Source organism: Phyllobates terribilis, unplaced genomic scaffold (genome assembly GCF_046119375.1).
Source record: "Phyllobates terribilis strain yellow unplaced genomic scaffold, ASM4611937v1 Scaffold_1__5_contigs__length_1240528914, whole genome shotgun sequence".
Lineage (NCBI taxonomy): Eukaryota > Metazoa > Chordata > Amphibia > Anura > Dendrobatidae > Phyllobates > Phyllobates terribilis.
Window position 1 is genome coordinate 105,146,338 of NW_027362761.1, and position 23,294 is coordinate 105,169,631.

The window sequence follows — 23,294 nt, forward strand, 5'->3', positions numbered from 1 at the left end:
ATAGACTCTGATTCATCCATATAAGTTACTGGGCTACTTGCTGTCATTTTGATAAAATCACTGTTTTATCTGCTTGCTATCTCCCAGGTTATCTAAATTTTGTGCTTTGTATAACCTCACACACAACACTGATTGGTACCCTTTACTCAGGTACAGAGTACAGAGAAAGCTGCCAATCAGTGGTTGGGGCATGGTTGGATTACCTGGCAGCAGCTTTACTAGTCCTCTAGTGATAATCTCCTGCTGATAAAACACTGATTTTATCACAACTGAAGCAAGCAGCCCAGTAAGTGACACATCGCTGGAATCAAGGTCTCTGCCCATACATAACCAGGTGATAGATTCCCTTTAAATTTACAAAGTGAAAATTTTTTTGTAAAGTGGTATTGTACAATATTGCAGAGACAGGGTTTATTTGATAACATTGTAGAAAATGCCACAAGTTTTTAAGTGTTCACTAGAAAGAAATGATTGATACGGAGATATTTGAGCATTTTATACTAGTAGTAAATGTGCAAAAAAAACAATTTCCAGTTTCTGCTGTATGCATACAGTAATTTCAGTGAAAAAATGCACACTTAGTTACACAGACCATAATTACAGAGCCAAATATCCGTGCATTTCTGTATGAGTTACGAAAAAAATACAGTAATTTGGAGCAAATGAGTTCATTGCTTGTAGTGGTAACAAATGCCATATGGTCAGGTAATGAATGCTGTCATCTTGTTATTATGGCATGACAAACATCATGTTAAAGTAATAACTCAGCAAACAGGAAGCGCTCACATTCATTTACGTGAAGGCGCACGGAGTAATTGGAATCATTTGAGTGCTGCAGTTTGGAATGTCACCCAGTTTGTTGGAAGTTATCATCTTTATATCCCATCTCTAATTTTATTAGCCAGGTATAAATTTTCATCTCTGCAGATGCAAAGTGCTACATTGCTCCGAAAGGGTCTAAGCCCAGAGGGCATTTTCTGTGTTCTTTTAATCATCTTGACTGACTTGCGGTGTATAACATTATGCAGATAGGAAAAAAAAGAAAACATTGAAACGAATTGAAAATACCAATAGCTTAAGGGGACGGCATTGTGTGTTAACGATCCTCGGCGTTCTGAAGGATGCGCTGCCCCAATTCCAAGTGCTGGAATGTTCCAGGTTTGCTTTCAGGAGTGCCGTTCTTCTTTTTAAATATCGTAATTTTTATTCTTGGTCAATATTACTAATAAATCCTAGACAGAGAAAGACCGGAAGGTGTCTTGAATGAACGATTCACATTTTCATAAAGAAGTGGCTGATTTAATTAGCTTTGCTGTCTGACTTTGCTCTAATACAGTTCCACAAAAACAAAAAATGACTGAAAAATTAATTAAAAAACAAAACCACTTTTAAGCCAATCATAACTAGTTGTGTTATGCGTAAAGTGTAACTTTTACATTTGTTATTTGTAACATTTTTCTTGAACTGCAGTACATTAAATTACATATTTTTAGAGGGGCATCCCAGGGAATATTTTTTTTTTTAAATGCGTAAGACAACTTAAAGGGAATCTGTCACCAGGTTTTTCCTACCTCATCTGAGAGCAGCAAAATGTAGGCAAAGAGAAGCTGAATCCAATGATGTATAACTTAGTTTACTGGGTGCAGCCGTTCTCACACAATCAGAGCTTTTAGATTTAGCATGAAGCAGAGCTGAGAAAGCTAGCCCCGCCCACACTAGACTCTTTATATACAATATCCATAGAGAGGTGCTTAGTTGCAGGACTAGTCCTGCAATGTTAATCTCTTAGTGATAAATCCTTCACATTAGTAAACAACAGTACGCACTTTGACAAGTGACACGTCCCTGAATTCTATGTTTCAGCCTCTATCTCCTGCTGTTTTCAGATTACATAGAAAAAACCTGCTGACAGATTCCTTTTAAAATATACATATATAAAATAAATTCCGCTCCCTCTCCTCGATCCCCTGTTCTAGATCTCACCAGGTTTCTGCTTTCTGGTCCTACCCTCCACATAATGTCAATTAACAGAAATGCCTGCTCAATCAATTGCTGGCTGAGGCAGATCACAATTGCTGGCAGCTAATGGGTGGGTAGGCATTTTTTTATTTTACTTGCTTGTATTCCACAGCTCTTTACAGACATTATCATCACTGTCCCCATTGGGGCTCACAATCTACATTCCCCATCAGTATGTCTTTGGAATGTGGTTAAGAAAACTGAGTACCCAAAGGAATCCCACACAAATATAGAGAGACCATACAAACTCCTTGCAGATGTTGTCTTTGGTGGGATTTGAACCCAGGACACCAGGGCTGCAATGAAACTGAAGTTCCTAGAGGAAACCCAGACCAAACCCAAGGAGAACATACAAACTCCTTGCACGTGTTGTTCTTGGTGGGATTTAAACCCAGAACAGCAACGCTACAAGGCAAGAATGCTGACCCACCGTGCTGCTTATTTGTGACCATTTCTGTTATGTTTACGGTGGACCCATGAAGTAGACACCAGGCAAATCTGGAGAGGGTCCTACGGGGGATTGAGAAGGATGGGTATAATTTTTTTGATTATTTTAACACAATCTGACACATTTAAAAATATATATTGCCTGGAGAACCCCTTTAAAATAGCTTTTAGTTCAATTATTTACTTGTGCGTCTGATATGAAATAAGGATCTAAAACTGTGCCGAATGTTATTTTATCAGTCTTCTACAGATGTACCCAACATGCTGACAGTGAAGCATAATATAATTGGGACAAGCAATAAAGTTCAGATCAGAACTTAACATTGAATCCTTGTGATTTGTCGTAGGTAAGCTGTTTGGAGAGGAGACTGATTGACTTAGAGGATGTGGCTAAGAAACTAAAGGAGGCCAATGAAGAGTTAATGGAACAGAATGTCTTCCTAAAGACTTCTATTAATGGTCTACAAAAAGATGCAGATTTAAGAGAGCGAAAGATGCAGGAAATGAATAGGAAAGTTCTGGAAGTAAACCAAGCCAGAGAGGCTCTGGAGTGGAGGAAGGATGACCTGAGCAGGGAAGTCACATCCCTGAAGAAACTATTGGCAGGCAACAACAAGCTGAGAAGTACAAATCGGGAACTGGTGATGCAAGTTCAGTTCCTACAGGACACGCTAGACAAGGCCATAGCATCAGCCCCTACTGTCCCTAAAGAAGTGAACAGGCAAGGCCGAAGGAAAGAATTGGGAACCAAGGTTAAACAAAATGAAGCCAGGAAGATCTCCCGGAGACGTCACCAAGCTTTTCTTAATCAGTCTATCAAGGTTATGAGCAGCGTGTTTGAGAACTTTAGCAAAGACGGCTGGGAGGATGTGAGTGAAGACAGGTACGGCTCTCATTAACTCTGCTCTGTGGAGGGGACATTGTGCATATGCAAAGTACAGGCAAATGGAGATTGAATTTCAACTACTGTCGATTTGGTATTCAGAAAAAAATGCTGTCAGATCCTTTGAAATATCTTGGGAGGTCTTGTTCTGAGCTTATTGACTGAAATTTGCATGCAAAATTAGCCACGACTGTATGAGCAGTTGAATAGGTGCCAGGAAGCCCAAAAGAAGGCGATGCTTGATTTCTTCCAGTGATGCTATTTTCATGCAGTCATGAGGCTTGAAATTGACAGTTTGGCAGGTTGATTTAATTTGCTGGCCCTTTGCATATTCACCACTGACAGCTAAGGATTCCCAGGCAAGCCTAGTAAGTCCATTTAGTTATCTTGTGACATGTCGATCCTGGAGGAAATGCCGCCTCCCCCCTTAATTTAGTTAGATAAATTTTAAATGACCCATTTCAGCTTGCTACCAGATGTCTACAAGCTGTTTAACATCTCTTAAATTAAGACCCATCCACACTAATTATTTCATGTATGTTTTATGCACAGTCATTGTGCTAACTTTAATTGAACGTTTCATAAAAAAAAAAAAAAACTTTTATCTAGTTAGGGCTCTTGCTTCTCAGTGCTCTGTAGTAAATACATGGAAGGGTTTTTTTCTGTACTGTAGTTAATTATTTTAGTATTACTTTAGTTGTTTTTATGTGATAATAGCATAAAGGTCATACTAACTGTCTGAGAAATTCAGCATCAGCCAACTATTAATCACCATACGCTGTGGATGCTACGCTCAAATACTTGTCAACTCCGCTACTAATTCCTCACCCTAATATAAATAAGCGGTGTATTTTATACACCATTCACATGATCCAGAAAAAAAATCTGCATATTCAATATTTTCTTAGATTCAACACACAAAAAAAAAAACCACGGATTGAATAACAGTGGCATGTGTCGTCTTGTAAAATACATGTTGAATTTGCCATAAAGCATTCCCATTAGCATTCCCATTAGCATTCCCATTTTGTCTGAGCTGTAGACATCATTTTTCTTCCGAAATGAGAACAATGGAACCAAAATAGCAGCTGCTGATTGGCTGCAGCGCTCACATGATGCCCTTGCTGGATGTTGATCCTGCCAAGAGTTGCAGCTTGGAGTATGGAGAAGCAGCACTGGTCCAAGAGGGTAGCATCAGTTTTTTACTTTCTGAGCCCATTAATAAGAGGTTGTCCATAAGTGGACAACTCCTTTAATAAGTAAGTAGTATTTTCTACATAGTTCATAATTGTGGAGAATTATATTTATACTCATGCAATCATAATTTTTAAATGACCATTAAGGTGTTTTTAAGTGCCACAATGGATCGGTACTCCTCGCAAATATAATCATTAGGGCTGGAATGCTTTAGAAAACTTCAGTCGTCCTTTCTACTATTCCCCATGCATATTCCTTGGCCTGATTCATCACAGCCATATTTGCCAGAATTCGATTGTAAATTGCTTTGAAAAGTTGCAAAATCCGTCTGTTTCTACCAGCTCTGTCAACATTCTGAGCTGTGGCGTTACTTACAACAGAAGTCTTACTTCAGTTAGAGACTGGAGTAAGATTTCTGGCGTGGTCCATGGGGACAGACGCCACTCCCCATTCCTAATGAATCAGGAGGGTCTGACTCAGAATCATTGTTCGTGGTGAATCGTTGCCATAGTCTTTAGATCTTGCAGTATAATCTATACTTTACTGCTGTCAGATTACATAAAACACATCTGACTGATTCTCTTTAACCAGAAATATTGGGTTTCTAGTCCATTTTTTGCATATTACATGGTAAATTAAATGATGGCATTCAAAAGTGCAACTTGCCCCACATAAAAAGTATTTTGGCAAAAAAAATAAAAAAAATTCTGGGACCGATTCAACAAGACTGGCTTTAGCGTAAGCTCATGCTACACCAGTCTTGACAGTACTCCTCTCCCAATTCATTAAAAGGCACACGCCACTTAATGAATTTGGCGCCTCTAGTAAGTGGTTTGCACTGCCCCAGAAATGCTATTCCAATCAAGAACTGGAATAGCATTTCTGACGTGGAAATCGCCGGCAGATTTGATGAATTCACCGGGGAGGGAGGTGGGGGGCTCATCCACTGGTTTGCCCAGTTCGGGTGATATGAATCCTCCAAAATGCATCATTTTTTGTGCAAACATTTTTGTGAATTTTCAAAGCTTTTGTGCCTTTTTTTGCGGCATAAAAGCTGTGATGAATCAGTCCCCATGTCTCTTAGAAGTTGTGGATTAAAGAGACTAGGCTCATTAGGCAGCCAACTCTTTGGACTGTCGTGGATTGAGTGGAGCCCTGTCTTTCCACTCCACCAATACCCACGACAATATCACATTATAGACATAACATGCTGTATTCTTGTACCTGCCTCAATACATACTGTATATTACTGACACTTTTGTTATCGCATATATCTTATATGATAATATGGTAAATAATGCCATACTAATACCTCTCTGATTTGTTACTTAGTGATGTCGAGAGTGAATCATCTGAAAGTATGGGAGAAATTATTGTAAAAACGGCACTTCAAACTACAAGTTCGTCTGCAGAGGAAAGCAGTGCCGTGGAGGAAAGAAGTAGTGCTTGGAGAATGAAGGTAAGAAATGGAAATATTTATGTATGTATATTTCTTACTGCAATGTTCTCATGAAGGAATAATAGAACCCTACATGTAATGATTTGAGCTAATTAATTCACAGATTTGCTTAACCTAGAAGTCCCAAGGAATTCCAAAGCTTTTTGCCTAAGGTTTTACAATCAGTGTTGTGTTTTTATTTATGAACATCTTAGTAAACTTTGTTTACAGCGACCTACCCATAAAGCTGGGTTCACAAGTGGCAGAATATGGTCTGCGATCATCCCATTCATTAGAATCAGACTGGCAGAAATTCCATGCCCAACCTATTTAGATGAATGGAGCTGATGGTCACAGAAGTTACTGAAACAAAAACTTCTCTAAAGGTGAAGGTCAATGGAAAAATACAGAGACAGCATAGGGTAGTACTTGTAAGAACTCTTAAATTAATTCAAAAGTGAAGATGCTACCCTTTCTGTTGTTTCATACCCACTATAAGAACGTGGGTGTATGAAATGTCACAGCAGCTGGTGTATCCCGGAGAGGCCGCCTCTAGGTCGAAGACCGATGCCAGACATTTGAACAGTATGTGAAGAGTAGAATGGAAACTTGTGCAAAGACAGGTTAAAAGCCATACTTCAGCACTTCTTAAGACCATAAAATCTATTGTTTTTACAAGAAGCAGAGCATGGATACTTTTTTATGCTTGCTTGTATATTCCATATTTGCAAACATATTCCATATTCGATACATCAAGGCCAGCGTTGTTCATCCTGGTCTTTATGAGGCGATGGTCCGGAGTCTGACCTTTTCATGAATCAAGAGTGTCAGATGAATGGCTTCTCAACAACATATTACTCAGGGGGTAAATGGACGCAATATAAGGAATGCGCTAAAAACTGACTTTTATTAATTTTCGTTAAAAAGTGGTCTATACTTAAAATTACTATCGTGGACATGTATTGTTCCAATATATAAGAGGGTTTCCTAATGTTGGAACACCTCTTCAATCAGCTACAGATACTCAACCTTTTTATATATGCATATATTTAACTATCTAGATCATGGCTACAGCCCATGGATCTATGTAGCGCTTTATGGACAATATATCTATTCATTTCTTACAGGTGCCACATAAGATGCTAAAAAAAACACACATGTATAACTCCCCCAACCAGTTTCACCTATACAGGCTTCCTCAGGGGGCTAGTGTGGCACCCCAGGGGTCCGGTTGCCACAGTGGCATTGCCTCCGTCACAAGGGGTGATGCCATGCCTGGAAGCAAGCAGGGGTCCCCTAGTCAGGTATACTAGCATGCAACACTTTCCTGCCTCCATACCAGTAAGGGGAGCTCCTCTCCTTAGAAACTAGTAACTGGAATCTGGAGGTGGGGTTAGTTAGAGTTAGTGAGAGGAGTTGAAGACAGTACTGTAAAGAGGAAAGGCCTTGGGAGTGGAGCTACACGGCAGCTCACCCCAGAGAGGAGCGTAGAAGAACTGGACACCGGAGTCCGAGGTTGTGGGGCACTGAAGGCCCAGCAGCAGAAACCGGAGGGCAGGAGACTGCAGGTCTCCTGGCCCAATCAGACGCCTGGAGGCTCAGCAGCAGATAGGGCCCAGCACCGCCACGTGGGAGCGACACTCCAGGAAGGCCCGAGGTGCCTGCCATACGAGTGAGCACAAAGACATTTTACTCAGGGACGAGGGCCACAGCATAGCTACCAGCAGCAGGGCCAAAGAGATTAGCGCAAAGGGAAGGCCTCCAACTTCACCTGGCGAGGTGGATTCCCAACTTGCTTCCAAGCCGCCCGGAACCTCTACTACCAGCTAGTACCCGGGCCCCGGTCTGCCTAACCACCGCAAGTAAAGATAAGAGGAAACCGCCATTAAGTTGTGGACTGGTTATTATCTGCGCCACCCCCTGCACTACACTGCACAGCAACATCTATAACATCACCATTTCCTGCTCTGGAGCTAAGCTCTGCCTGTGGAGAGCTGTCCCAGCTCTGCTGTGTCACCATCGGCTCCAGAAGATCTGCACCGCAGCGGCGGCTCCATATAGCCGCATACCACAGGTGGCGTCACGAACATTAACCCCTTCCCGACCCGTGTCACACCGTTTGTGACATGGAAAACAGTTCGTTCCCGACCCATGTCACAGCGTCTGTGACATGGAGGGAAAGACCCCCTGCAGCGCCTGCGAGCGGGGTCGCTCAGGTGTCACAGTTGCTACTGCAACTGGACATCCTGAAGTCGACCCCCCGGGGGGTGGATTAACCCCCCCGTGCCTGGGACCCCTCCGATTGGCTGTTTCATTTTCACTTTTAATGAAACTGCCAATCGGTATGAATTAAATATTTCACCAATGAAAATTGGTGTAATATTTAAATCTGGGCATGGCCTGATGCTTACAGCATCAGCCATTGGCTGGGGGGAGTGTCACCTCTGTCCCCCCCTCCCCCCAGATCTGATTGGGGGGCTAGCGTCACATGGATACTAGCCCCAATCAGATGTGGAGGGAGTTTTTAATGATGGCCGCAACTGCCCGTCCATGGATCGGGTGCCGGCCGTTGTGGACCCTCTGCTGCTGCCTCCTGTGGACCCTCTGCTGCTGCCCCCCCGTGGACCCTCTGCAGCTGCCCCCCCGTGGATCGCCTGCTGCCGCCGCTGATCGCCTGCTGCCGCCGCTGATCGCCTGCTGCCGCCGCTGATCTGCATCAGGTAGTATTGCCCCCGCTCCCCCCCGACCCCCCCCTCCACTCCACCCTGCCCCCCCCTCCACCCCCGACCCCCCCTCCACTTTCATACCTGCACCCCGACCTCCGCTCCCTCTGCTCCCTCTCCCACGTCTTCATCCACCGGCTGCTGCTCTCCTTCTGACAGCCGGTGGACTGTGATCACAGCAGCAGCAGGCTCAGTGTAAATGCCCTGCTCCTGTGATCAAACCCACCATCCCCCAGTCCCAGTGATATCACCCCCCACCTCCCAATAATCACCCCTCCCCCAGTGTTCACCCCCCCTGTCCCCAGTGTTCACCCCCCCTGTCCCCAGTGTTCACCCCCCCTGACCCCAGTGTTCACCCCCCCAGTGTTCACCCCCCCTGTCCCCAGTGTTCACCCCCCCTGTCTCCAGTGTTCACTCCCCATCCCCAGTGTGCACCCCCCCATCCCAGTGATCATCCCCCCCCCCGCAAACCCAGTGATCACCCCCCTTGCTGCTGCCGGCTCCTGCCCCAGTGATCACCCCCCTTGCTGCTGCCGGCTCCTGCCCCAGTGATCACCCCCCTTGCTACTGCCGGCTCCTGCCCCAGTGATCACCCCCCTTGCTGCAGCTGCTGGCTCCTCCATCTCTTCAGCCCCCCCCCTACGCCTGACAGCCCCCCTACGCCTGACAGCCCCCCTACGCCTGACAGCCCCCCTACGCCTGACAGCCCCCTACGCCTGACAGCCCCCACACGTGACTGCAGAAGGTTACACCAAGCACACACACACACACACGTACACTCACACTATAATAAAGTTTCGATTTTTTTTTTTTTTTTTTTTTTTTTTTTTTTACACACGCACACAACACACAAAATGTCCCGCCCGTCCCACTCATCCCAGTCTAGGGCGTACTCAGCTTAGTAGGCTATGTCAGGTTGGTGTGTGTGTTGTAGTGTGTGTGTGTGTGTGTGTGGTGTATCCACTACAATATACCACACCGCACACCAACCTGACATACACTACACAATGGTGTCCACTAACAAATTGGAACCATGTTGCGTTTGGAGAGTCCCTGTGTGCCCAAACATTGGAGCTCCCCAACAAGTGACCCCATTTTGGAAACTAGACCCCCCAAGGCACCTATCTAGATGCATAGTGAGCACTTGAAACCCCCAGGTGCTTCACAAATTGATTCATAAAAATGAAAAAGTGGAAAAAAAAACACTTTTTTATTTTTACGGATTAATTTGTGAAGGACCTGGGGGTTCCAAGTGCTCACTATGCATCTAGATAGGTGCCTTGGGGGGTCTAGTTTCCAAAATGGGGTCACTTGTGGGGGAGCTCCAATGTTTGGCCACACAGCGGCTCTCCAAACGCAACATGGTGTCTTCTAACAATTTGAGCCGACAATTTGTTAGCGGACACCATGTTGCTTTTGGAGAGCCGCTGTGTGCCCAAACATTGGAGCTCCCCCACAAGTGACCCCATTTTGGAAACTAGACCCCCCAAGGCACCTATCTAGATGCATAGTGAGCACTTGGAACCCCCAGGTGCTTCACAAATTGATTCATAAAAATGAAAAAGTGGAAAAAAAAACACTTTTTTATTTTTACGGATTAATTTGTGAAGGACCTGGGGGTTCCAAGTGCTCACTATGCATCTAGATAGGTGCCTTGGGGGGTCTAGTTTCCAAAATGGGGTCACTTGTGGGGGAGCTCCAATGTTTGGGCACACAGCGGCTCTCCAAACGCAACATGGTGTCTTCTAACAATTTGAGCCGACAATTTGTTAGCGGACACCATGTTGCTTTTGGAGAGCCGCTGTGTGCCCAAACATTGGAGCTCCCCAACAAGTGACCCCATTTTGGAAACTAGACCCCCCAAGGCACCTATCTAGATGCATAGTGAGCACTTGGAACCCCCAGGTGCTTCACAAATTGATTCATAAAAATGAAAAAGTGGAAAAAAAAACACTTTTTTATTTTTACGGATTAATTTGTGAAGGACCTGGGGGTTCCAAGTGCTCACTATGCATCTAGATAGGTGCCTTGGGGGGTCTAGTTTCCAAAATGGGGTCACTTGTGGGGGAGCTCCAATGTTTGGCCACACAGCGGCTCTCCAAACGCAACATGGTGTCTTCTAACAATTTGAGCCGACAATTTGTTAGCGGACACCATGTTGCTTTTGGAGAGCCGCTGTGTGCCCAAACATTGGAGCTCCCCCACAAGTGACCCCATTTTGGAAACTAGACCCCCCAAGGCACCTATCTAGATGCATAGTGAGCACTTGGAACCCCCAGGTGCTTCACAAATTGATTCATAAAAATGAAAAAGTGGAAAAAAAACACTTTTTTATTTTTACGGATTAATTTGTGAATGACCTGGGGGTTCCAAGTGCTCACTGTGCATCTAGATAGGTGCCTTGGGGGGTCTAGTTTCCAAAATGGGGTTACTTGTGGGGGAGCTCCAATGTTTGGCCACACAGCGGCTCTCCAAACGCGACATGGTGTCCGCTAACAAATTGAATGGAAAATCGGCTCAAATTGTTAGCGGACACCATGTTGCGTTTGGAGAGCCCCTAATGTGCCTAAACAGTGGAGCTCCCCCACAAGTGACCCCACTTTGGAAACTAGACCCCCCAAGGCACCTATCTAGATGCATAGTGAGCACTTGGAACCCCCAGGTGCTTCACAAAATGATCTGTGAAAACAAAAAAGTACTTTTTTTTTCACAAAAATTTTCTTTTAGCCTAAATTTTTTAATTTTCACATGGGTAACAGGATAAAATGCATCCTAAAATGTATTGGTCAATTTCTCCTGAGTACACTGATACCTCATATGTGGTCGTAAACCACTGTTTGGGCACATGACAGGGCTCAGAAGAGAAGGAGCGCAATTTGACTTTTGGAGCTAATTTTCCATTCAAAAAGTAAAATGGCGCTCCTTCCCTTCTGAGCCCTGCCGTGTGCCCAAACAGTGGTTTATGACCACATATGAGGTATCAGTGTACTAAGGAGAAATTGACCAACAAATTTTAGGATGCATTTTATCCTGTTACCCATGTGAAAATTAAAAAATTTAGGCTAAAAGAAAATTTTTGTTAGAAAAATAAAAATGTTCATTTTTTTCTTCCATGTGGCTTTAGTTCCTGTGATGCACCTGAAGGGTTAATAATCTTCTTGAATGTAGTTTTGAGTAGCTTGAGGGGTGCAGTTTTTGGAATGGTGTCACTTTTGGGTGTTTTCTGTCATGTACACCCCTCAAAGGGACTTCAAATGTGATGTGGTCACTAAAAAAATGGCTTTGCAAATTTTGCTGGAAAAAAGAAAATTTGCTGATGAACTTTGAACCCTTCTAACTTCCTACCAAAAATTTTTTTTTTTTCAAAAATTGTGCTGATGTAAAGTAGACATGTGGGAAATGTTATTTATTAACTATTTTGTGTCACATCACTCTCTAGTTTAGCAGAATAAAAATTCAAAATTTGAAAATTGCAAAATTTTCAAAATTTTTCCCATATTTTTGATTTTTTCACAAATAAACGCAAATATTATCGACCTAAATTTAATACTAACATGAAGCCCAATATGTCACGAAAAAACAGTCTCAGAATCGCTAGGATCCGTTGAAGTGTTCCAGAGTTTTTACTTCGTAAAGGGACACTGGTCAGAATTGACAAAAATGCCAAGGTCTTTAGGGTCAAAATAGGCTGGGTCCTGAAGGGGTTAAACTATAAAAACTATAATCCCCTTTTATTGACCGCCCTGGGTCACGGACTGGGTCACTGCCACTGTGACATCCCCTGCACCGACCGGCCCAGCACAGAGTACCCCATGGCCCAGGGGGCGCATCATACTTGGCGTCACAAACAGGATTCACGAAGCCCGGTGTAACCGGGTACTGTGCACCATAGTCTTTACTGAACGGTGTGATCATGTCACGTGCGATCCGGAACCGCCGGGTAAGCGATCCCTCCCGCCTGCAGAGCAGCATTCTGGTACGTCGGCAGAAACCCCGGACCTGGCTTAGGTTCACTAGTGGGGAGGAAAATGCCCAACCTGGGAGAGGATTCAGCCGCAGGCGCGGACGCCGCCACTGTAAAGCCGTATATACCAGGGGCGGCGTGGTTGCCCCAGTACTCAGGGGAGTCGCACACCCTGAGCGACTTTGAGGAGAGACTGCGCAGTTTGTTTAAAGTGTACCCCCTGTCTGAGGAGCAAAAAGTCAGTATCCTCATAGGCCAGCTAATCGGTGCAGCCAAGAGAGAGGTGAAGTCCTGGCCGGGCAGGGACAAAGGCACTGTTAAGGAAATACTGGCCCGGTTGAAGGATACCTTTGACACCCGCACAGCAGCAGAGATTAAAATGAAGTTCTACAGGTGCAAACAAAGGGTGCAGGACAGTGTACGGGACTATGCTCTAAACCTGCAGGAGGCGCTGCGGGCAATTAAACAGGTAGACCCCGACGGTGTGCGAGACAAGGACTGATTGCTAACTGAGCAGTTTATTGAGGGGCTCCTGTCTAACACCCACCGGACACAGCTGCGCATTATGGCTCTGCAAAACCCTGATCTGGACTTTGCGCAATTTAAAGACCGAGCCATCCGGGTGCTACGAGAACCAATCCCTCCGGCTCCTATCACATACTACCAGGAGGTGGCGTCCTTTTCCCCAGCACCTGTGGAGGCTGATGCGCAGACCCTAGATAATGACCCCTCTGCAGACCTACGCCTTCAGGTCCAGTAGCTGACCAAAAGTGTGGCTACGCTAACCAAAACCGTGCAGGCCATGCAAATGTCTCCAAAGGAAAGAATCCAGCTGGCTTCCAGTCCAGATGACGTCCCGTGGCGACGGCAGAGAAGAATTCCACCGACCAGAGGGAGGAACAGCGATCGCTATAACCAGGACGGAGAACCCATCTGCCGTCGCTGTAAAAAGGTGGGGCACTTCGCAAGATTCTGCAATTTAAAACGAGTAACCCCTGGGGCAGAGGGCCAACCCCCAGGAGTAAGACGACCAGGCCCACAAAGCTGGCGAGACAAGTACGTGGGAGGACGACCGTTCCTACCTGTCGTGCTTCATGGCATCCCGATGAACGCACTGCTGGACACTGGGTCCCAGGTGAAAACGATGCCATATATCCTTTATAAGCGATACTGGACTGATTCAGACATTACCCGCCTTCCAGATGAACATCTTAGCATCTATGCCAGCAATGGTCAGCCCTTGCCTCAGGTGGGGTATAAAGAGGTGACCATAAAAGTTGGCCGAGTAGAATTGCCATCACAAGGAATGATTATTGTTGATATTGATCGCCGATAAAGTCATCCTATGACAACTATAGGCACCAATGTGAGAATTGTCTTGGGGAAATTATTCTTTTGTTGCAACAGGTCGCAGAGACTGCCAGTTCCAGTCAGCAGCGAGTTCTGCAGAAGGAAATCAGAGCCCTGATGAAAAGACAACAAGTAGAGCTGTCTGAAGGAGAAGTTGGCAGTGTCAGAATGAGTGATTCATTCCCCATTGCAATGCCCCCTAGGAGTGAAATGTTAATATGGTGTCGGGCAGCAATACGTCTCAGGGGTCAAGATTATCAGGCCCTGGTAGAACCCGTGTACTCTGATAGTAGGCCCGCCATCTTGACAGCCAGGGGGGTAGTCGATGTCCGCAAGGGGAGAGTGCCGATCCGCATCCTGAATTGTGGGGAGAAAGAGGTCCATTTACCCCGGTATGCTACCCTTGCTAAGCTATTCACTGTCAGTAACAACGCAATAAAGACAGTGGAACCCTTGCCTCCATCCAAACCGGCGGAGGATAATGGCTCCAAGGGGCTGATGGAGGATTGGTGTCAGAAGCTAAAAGTGGGCACTGACTCCACCCCTTTGCACCAAAAGCATGGAGTATACCGGGTGGTCCAAGAATGTGAGTTAGTCTTCAGCAAACATCCACTAGATTTTGGGCAGGTAAAAGGGGTCCAACATCATATCCCCACGGGAGATCATCCGCCTATTAAAGAGAGGTACCGGCCTGTACCCCCAGCTCACTATCAATGTGCCAGAGGAATGTTACGGGAGATGAAGGAGGCTGGGGTGATCAGAGATAGTTGTAGCCCCTGGGCAGCTCCATTAGTTCTCGTTAGAAAGAAAGATGGTAAAATGAGGATGTTTGTTGATTATAGGCAGATTAACCGCATTACACATAAGGACGCCTACCCATTACCCAGAATTGAGGAATCATTAGCAGCTTTGAGATCAGCTAACTATTTCTCCACTTTGGATCTCACCAGTGGGTACTGAGAGGTTCCTGTGGCAGAGGTGGACTGAGAAAAGACCGCTTTTACAACACCAATTGTCCTCAGTGAGTTCAACTACATGCCATTCGGGCTCTGCAACGCCCCAGGAACCTTCAAGCGGTTAATGTAGTGTTGCCTAGGACTCAAAAACTTTGAAACCGTTCTGCTGTACCTAGATGACGTAATCGTCTACTCAAAGACATATGAGGACCACCTGGAGCACCTGGCCGAGGTGTTCGAAGCCCTATCTGGTTATGGCCTGAAAGTAAAGCCATCCAAGTGCCATCTGTTAAAGCCCAAGGTGCAGTACCTAGGTCATGTGGTAAGCGCCGAAGGTGTAGCACCAGACCCTGAAAAAGTCACTGTGATCAAGGACTGGCCAAGACCCTCCACTATCAAGGAAGTGCGGCAGTTCCTCAGGCTGGTAGGCTACTACAGGAGATTCATCAAGGGTTTCACCAAGATAGCGGCACCCATGCAGGACCTCTTAGTGGGCCAGTCCAAGAAGGCCAAGAACCCGAAACCTCCGTTCAAATGGGGTAAACCAGAAGACGAATCTTTCACTCAACTGAAAATGGCTCTTACTGGAGACGAAGTCCTGGCCTACCCCGACTTTGGCCAACCCTTTATACTCCATATGGATGCCAGCAACGTGGGATTGGGAGCGGTGCTGTCCCAGGTACAGCAGGGCAGAGAGAGAATGATTGCCTACGCCAGCAGGAAGCTCCTTCCTACGGAAAGGAACCCCGACAACTATAGTTCCTTTAAGTTGGAGTTTTTAGCCATAGTCAGGGCTGTAACAGAGCGCTTCAAACACTACCTCACCTCCTCTAGATTTACAGTCTTCACAGACAACAACCCGCTGACTGGAGACTGCAAAGCTTGGTGCCCTAGAACAATAGTGGATGGCCCGACTGTCTAACTACTAGTTTACCATCAAGTATCGGGCGGGGCATAAAAACACAAATGCTGATGCGCTGTCCAGGATGCCCAACTTGCCAGATGGGGGAGAAGATCTGGAGGAGATAGAGCTACCCTCTTTCCATTGCACGAGGTGACCCAGTGCTCCCACTCTGTGAGGGACAAGCGCTCCGCCAACAGAGAGGCCACGTTCAACCCATTGCCCCACCATGGATGGGCAGAGACGTAGGATAGCGACCCGGCTGTCCGCCTGGTAAAGGAGTTGCTGACTCTCACCCTGATCCAGATGCTCCACAGGAGGTCCAACAGTTGTGGAAGGAGAAGGGCAAACTGTTCATCTACAATGGAAAGCTGTGTCGAAGAAGTATCAACTCCCGGACACACGAACTGGTCTGGCAGGTGGTGGTCCCGAGGCGGGATGCGCCAATGGTCTTAGAAGAGTACCACGATGGAGCAGGACACTTCGGGTGGAAGAAGTTGGAAGTCCTGCTACGTGAGCGATTCTACTGGGTTGGCATGAGGAAAGCAATCGAGAGATGGTGTCGAGAATGTGTTCCATGCAACCTGAGAAGGAAAGACCGTGACAGCAGAGGGCTCCCCTGCAGCCAATAATCACCAAACAACCACTTGAACTGGTAGCCTTGGACCATGTGAAGCTAGCCCCAAGCAGGTCAGGCTATGTCTACGCTCTCACCATAATAGAGCACTACTCCCGGTTCCTGGTAGTAGTGGCAGTGAAAGATCAGACGTCAGCCAAATCGTTTCAACAACACTTTTGTCGCCCGCACGGTTACCCTGAACGAGTGCTTACCAACCAAGGTCCAGCCTTTGAAGCAGAAGTGTTTCAAGAATTCTGTAACTTGTATGGCTGCAAGTAAATAAGGACGACGCCGTATCATCCCCAGACCAACGGGTTGTGCAAGAAGATGAACCAGGTGGTGATAGACCTGTTGAAGACGTTGCCCCTTGAAGAACATAGCCTGTGGCCAGAGAGGTTACCAGATTTGGTGGACCTATATAACCACATCCCGGTGAACTCCACCAACTATACACCCGCTTACCTGATGAGAGCAAGACCTGGCAAGTTACCCATTGACTTAGACATGGGAGTCTTAACACCAGAGACATCACCAGATGCAGATTGGGATACAGAGCGGCAGCAACAATACCAAAAGGTGCAAGAATGTGTGGAGAGAAGTTTGTCCCAGGCAAGACAGAAGCAGGAGAAAACTTACAATCAGCACGCACCTGCAGTACCCTTATCACCTGGAGAACAGGTACTCAAGAGGAAGAGACGAGTCCATAAATTAGATGACCAGTGGGAGGTTGAGCCATACACCGTCCTACCCTCGAATTACGGTAACACTAAAGTGTGCCTCATCTGTAAAGATGGAGGGGAAACTTCAGCGGCAGTCTCAAGAGACCACCTGAAGATATTCCCTGAACAGTTGAAACACAAAGAAGAAGACCAAGACAGCCCTCAGCCCATAGAAAAAGTGGAGGAAATGGTCCAGACAGTCCTTGGAGCATTTCCCTGGTCTTGGACGCAGGTGAACAAGAGCAATTGTGGTATCGGTCCTGACCTTTCTCACCGGAAGCTGCAGAGGCTTCAGAACAGCAGGGAGACCAATCGGCCCCAGAGACAGATGCTTCATCAGCAGCAGATCAGGAGAATCTACCCTCTGCTGGCAGTGAACCTGTCGTACCCAGGATGAGCCAAAGAATTCGTAGGAGATTACCCAGCCTACCGGTGTTACCTCAGACTACACGTAGTGTAGTTCACACTGAACCCACCACACCAGCTATAGACACTAGAGACCAGGGTAGGTCAGTGGCAACAAGTGTACTGCGTAGATCAACCCATAGTACTAAAGGTCAGCTCCCTGCCCGCTGGAGGAACTAAAGTGTAAGAGAATAAAAATGTATGTTATATAGTTGTAACCGTTAAATAATCCTGGATATATATAGTTGTAAATGTATGGACATTTGGACCACAGGACTAGGTGTGGTCAGGACAATGTTGAATATAGTTAATAAGTGGCCTTGAAAATAAACCGCAGGCGTGGCTGAAGACCAGGCCCAAGGACAGAGTGCCCTGAAGCCACGCCCAGGGACGATATACAAAGTGGGTTGATGCAGTTCCCACCAGCCAAATTTCAATTATCCGGAAAAAGACAATCCCCGGATTGTGGCTTAAATACTAAGCGCCACAATGACTGCTATAAATTTTTGGTTGGGTTGTTTTGTATTTTTTGACTTTGTAAACTATTTGTAATGTGAATTGTTATTATTGTTGATTGTTAATTCAAAAAGGTATCCTCAGTCCGGGAGTACTGAATTTAACCAGGGGGGAATGTGGCACCCCAGGGGTCCGGTTGCCACAGTGGCATTGCCTCCCTCACAAGAGGTGATGCCATGCCTGGAAGCAAGCAGAGGTCCCCTAGTCAGGTATACTAGCATGCAACACTTTCCTGGCTCCAGACAAGCTAGGGGAGCTCCTCCTCTTAGCAACTGGAATCTGGGGGCGGAGTTAGTTAGAGTTAGTGAGAGGAGTTGAAGACAGGACAGCGAAGAGGAAAGACCTTGGGAGTGGAGCTGCATGGCAGCTCACCCCAGAGAGGAGCGTAGAAGAACTGGACACCGGAGTCCGAGGTTGTGGGGCACTGAAGGCCCAGCAGCAGAAACCGGAGGGCAGGAGACTGCAGGTCTCCTGGCCCAATCAGACGCCCAGAGGCTCAGCAGCAGATAGGGCCCAGCACCGCCACGTGGGAGTGACACTCCTGGAAGACCCGAGCTGCCTGCCATACGGGTGAGCACAAAGACGTTTTACTCAGGGACGAGGGCCGCAGCAGGGCCAAAGAGATTAGCGCAAATGGAAGGCCTCCAGCTTCACCTGGCGAGGTGGATTCCCAACTTGCTTCTAGGCCGCTCAGACCTCTACTACCAGCTAGTACCCGTGCCCCGGTCTGCCCAACCACCGCAAGTAAAGATAAGAGGAAACCGCCATTAAGTTGTGGACTGGTTATTATCTGTGCCCTGGAGCTAAGCTCTGCATGTGGAGATCTGTCCCAACTCTGCTGCGTCACCATCATCTCCAGAGGATCTGCACCGCAGCGGCAGCTCCATATAGCCGCATACCACAGGTGGCGTCACGAACATTAAACTATAAAAACTATAATCCCCTTTTATTGACCTCTCTGGGTCACGGACCGGGTCACTGCCACTGTGACATCCCCTGCACCGACCGGCCCGGCACCATCACTAGGGCTATATAAATGTTCATGCCGGTCTTCATGAGGCGATGGTACAGAGTCTGACTTGTACACCTCTTCATGAATCAAGAGCGCCAGATGAATGGCGTGCACCTCGCCACAAATCCTACTCCAGTTCCTGTTGGCGTAGTGAATGCCACTGCTCGTCATGCCACGGTACGCCCACCTTGTCGGAGCTGGGCGAAAATGGTGTCAGAATGCCAAAAGTCAAATAATCTTAGCGCAGCCGCCAGTTGCGCCAAAGTTATGCAATTTTTCAAAGCTTTTTATGCCTGAATACGAGCATTAATGCTTAGATGAATGGGACCCATAGTCATCACTGTTCACAATCTAAATTCCCTATCAGTATGTGCTTGGAGTGTGGGAGCAAACAGGAGTTTCAGGAAACCCACACAAATGTGGGGAGAACACACAAACTCCTTGCAGATGTTGTTCTTGGTGGGATTTGAACCCAGGACCCCAGCACTGCAAAGCACCTGTCTTTGCACAATTCGACTCTTCACCAAATCTGCTATGTATAAATCTACCTAATACAAAATAAATAAACTCACACAAAAAGCAAAAAAAAAATAGTCAATCATTTTAAATTTTCATTAGAATTATTAAAATATACGGCCTCTTGATATTTTTGTGTTTGTCAACCTGAAGACAACCCACAGGGCACAGTACATTAATTTATAATACTCTTATGTAAAAGCCTGCGGATGCCACTTAAAATTTTTGTTTGCTCCTGAGGTCACATGCAGTCATACTTATCAGTGTGCCATTGACACAATAGGTCATAAATGCAATGAGATGGCCTTGTGATGATAAATTCAATAGTTACATTCATGGTTCACTATGGTTAGTTTATTTCTAACTTGATTTACATTACTGTTTTGTATTACCATATCAAATTTATGTAATTGATTATGGGAAATATGTTTAATTCAAATTTAATTGCTTTCCTCAACCACATTTTTGGCTAGTGGCAAACTAATTAGGAGTTAAAATATTTCATTTTGAAACCATGTTGTTCTGTCATGGAGACAGTGTCTTTAGTTCTGGGAAAAATAAGTGAAGAATATGGTTCTGTTGTGTTTTACAGGATTAACTTCAAATTCGGAAATATGCTGATCTAACTTATCTGTGTCTCATGTTCAAATATTCAAATAAATAAGAGGTGGATGTGCAGTACCCGGCCACGGCCACTATTCTGTCGACGAAGCTGTGCAACTCCGCAACTGAGCAGTTCCGGCTGACACAAAGATCAGATGATCTTTGGGGGTGCCTGGTGTTGCACTCCCACCGATCAGACTTTGATGACCCATCCTAAGGATAGGCCATCAATGTTAGTCTTGGACAACCGCTTTAATATTTCAACACTTCTGTGCTGTGTAATATATCTTCAGTGTTTATTTAGGCTGCACACGCCGGCTGACAGGACCTGTGGATTCAGGTGATGTGACCCTGATGAGATCATCACAGGTCGTTATGCACTTCTGTGTTGATGCCTGTTTATGATTGGTCAACATCATGCAGGAGGCAGAAGTACACTCCCCCAGTGAAAACTATCTAATAACACCCGCTTGGAATTAAGTTAACTCATTAAGTACCAAATATTTGATTGCTAATATCTCTGCAACGGAGACGCGGAATAAATAAGGATTTGTTTATTATTCCGCTCTGCAGCTACTATTACATCGTGTGTGTAGTTCAACATGAAAAATTTGGTGAAAGGTCCTGTCATGCCAGATGTGGGGAAGACATAGTGCAACACAAAGGGAAAGGGAGCCCAGACACTAGGGAAAGGAGGGAAGTGGAGACCTCCTAGTCTGGTCTAGCGTCACCCTGTCTCAACTATTGTCCCTATATTGCCTCCTCAGCAATCGCCGCACACGTCCCTCGCTCTACTCTCCCTGGGGTAAGGCTACAGCTAGGGATGGAAGGAGATGAGCACTAGTCAACCTCCACTAAATTCTAGACAACAAGGGTGGACAAAACAGGGGAAATGGCTTAGCTTTAGATGAACTCCAAATAAGCACACGGCCTCAAGCTCCAGAGAGGACGAAGTACTGCTTCTGCTAAGCTTCACAAGTAGAAATGGATATAGCCGGCGACTCCCTCTCAGACACACCAGGTATATATGTAGCGCCCCGAGGGTTCGGTCGCTACCGAGGTATTGCATCTGAACCAGATGTGCGATATCTCACTTCCAGGTAAGGATGGAGTGTGGATCAGGACCCTGACACCTGCATGCATTACACCACATATCCGGGGGGCAGGGCGACTGATATGCTCCAAGTGGAGCACGACAGTCCCTGTCCCTGGCTGGAGTGGGGGGGAGGGAACACCGAGGAAGGGGGACCCTGTAGTGCATAGGAGGGAGAGGGCAGTTCCTGGGTGCACTGAGAAGGAGGTATAAAAGGTGGGCACCATCTTAGTTCTGTGTTCAGTCAGAGGAGAAGACAGGGAGCAGAGACTCAGACCGAGCTCTGCTCCGCAGGCAGGCCTGAGAGAGCGGCCGGAGCCTGGAGGAAGGAGAAGGAAGGAAGAGGAGCGGAGGAGGCTCCAGGAACAAGGAACGAAGGGACCCCAGGGGTGTGGACCGGCGAGTCGCCACCGCACGCCCGAATCTACCTGCATAGGGGGGTCAGGCCAAAGGGGGAGACCGGTCCCCGAAACTAGTGGAGGCGGGGAACTACCCTCAGCTAGAAACCGGAGGCTGTGACATTTTATGTGGCGCAGCCCCTCTCTACACCCGCTAGGAAGGCACCACATAGGGTCAGGGAAACGGCACCAATGTTTACCCGAGAAGGCCCGAGGCAGCCGGACAGAAACGAGGTCACTGGTGGTGTATGACAGGCCAGAGAAAGGACACACAAAGGGGGTCCTGTGAAACGCTCCAAAGTTATCTGGGAGTAGGCCGAGCCCCTCACCTGGTGAGCACAGTGCGACGTGGGACGTTATGACCAGCTGGAGTAACGTGGATAAAGAACTGTGAGTAAATACCCTGGACTGCATTACAGGACTCTGTGTCGTCACTGCTGCTCCCGCACACTATCACCCCCAACATCCGCACTCGCTGCCCTGAGGCTATACTCCTCCCGTGGGGAGTTGTACTATCCTCTGCTGCACCCACAACACCAGCCTCAGCGGTCTGCCCTGCAGCGGCGGTTCACTCTGACTGCAATCCACAGGTGGCGTAGTTGGACATTTAATCACAAAACCCTATAAATAGACCGCCATTTGGGTTGACCACCCTGAGCCACGGGACCGGGTCCCCGCCACGCAAGGACTACAACCCCAAGCATCCACAAAAGGTCCGGTTCCGGGTATCCCCACACACACACGGCCCAGGGGGCGCGTCATATATACACCCAGGCCAGAGAGCTAATTAGCAAGAGAGAGGTAGCCGCTCTGTCCTAAAGACAGCCTCTTATCTAAGAAACTGTCTGCAATGCAAAATGTAGAGATCTACTGCAACACACTGCAGGGCAACTGTCTGTCACCTCTGACCCATGACAGGTCCTCTTTAAAGGGGTATTTCCATCTCCAAGATGCTATGCCAATATGTAGTAGGTGTAATAATAATAATAATATTAGCAAATACCTCCAGTTAGAAATGTAGTATAGTTTTTCTGATTCGCTATGTCTCTTTCCTCATGTGCAGGTATTGCAGGACCTTAGGTATCCATAGTTATGACCACTGATATAGGGACAGTTAGTTAGCTAGTTGCTAGTGTTCGTAACCATAGATACCTAAGGTCCTGCAATGCCTGCACATGAGGAAAGAGACATAGCGAATCAGAAAAGCTATACTACATTTCTAATGGGAGGTATTTGCTAATATTATTATTGCCTACTACACATTGGGAATAGGATCTTGGAGATGGGAATACCTCTTTAAATCTTTTCCATGTGTAGCCCTTGCCTGATGAATGTCTTAGGCCACAGCCCCACTATCAGTATTCGGTCAGTATTTTTTCTCAGGAGTGGGAGCCAAAACCAGGTGAGGAACAATCCGAGAAAAGGTATAATAGAAACAAGTCACCAATTCTGCATTTATCACCCACTCCTGAGAAAAAATACTGACCGAATACTGATAGTGAGGCCGTGGCCTTAAGGTATTATTTATGTTTTCT

At 46.5% G+C, this 23,294-nt stretch overlaps 1 protein-coding gene across 1 annotated transcript in view; it reads left to right on the plus strand.

Moving 5' to 3' along the window:
* Nucleotides 1–23,294, plus strand: part of CNTLN (centlein) — a 503,552-nt gene that overhangs the window by 336,175 nt on the left and 144,083 nt on the right. Inside the window, 2 exon segments of the mRNA XM_073665439.1 lie at nucleotides 2,814–3,349; nucleotides 5,879–6,005. Coding sequence (XP_073521540.1) covers nucleotides 2,814–3,349; nucleotides 5,879–6,005 — 663 coding nt within the window.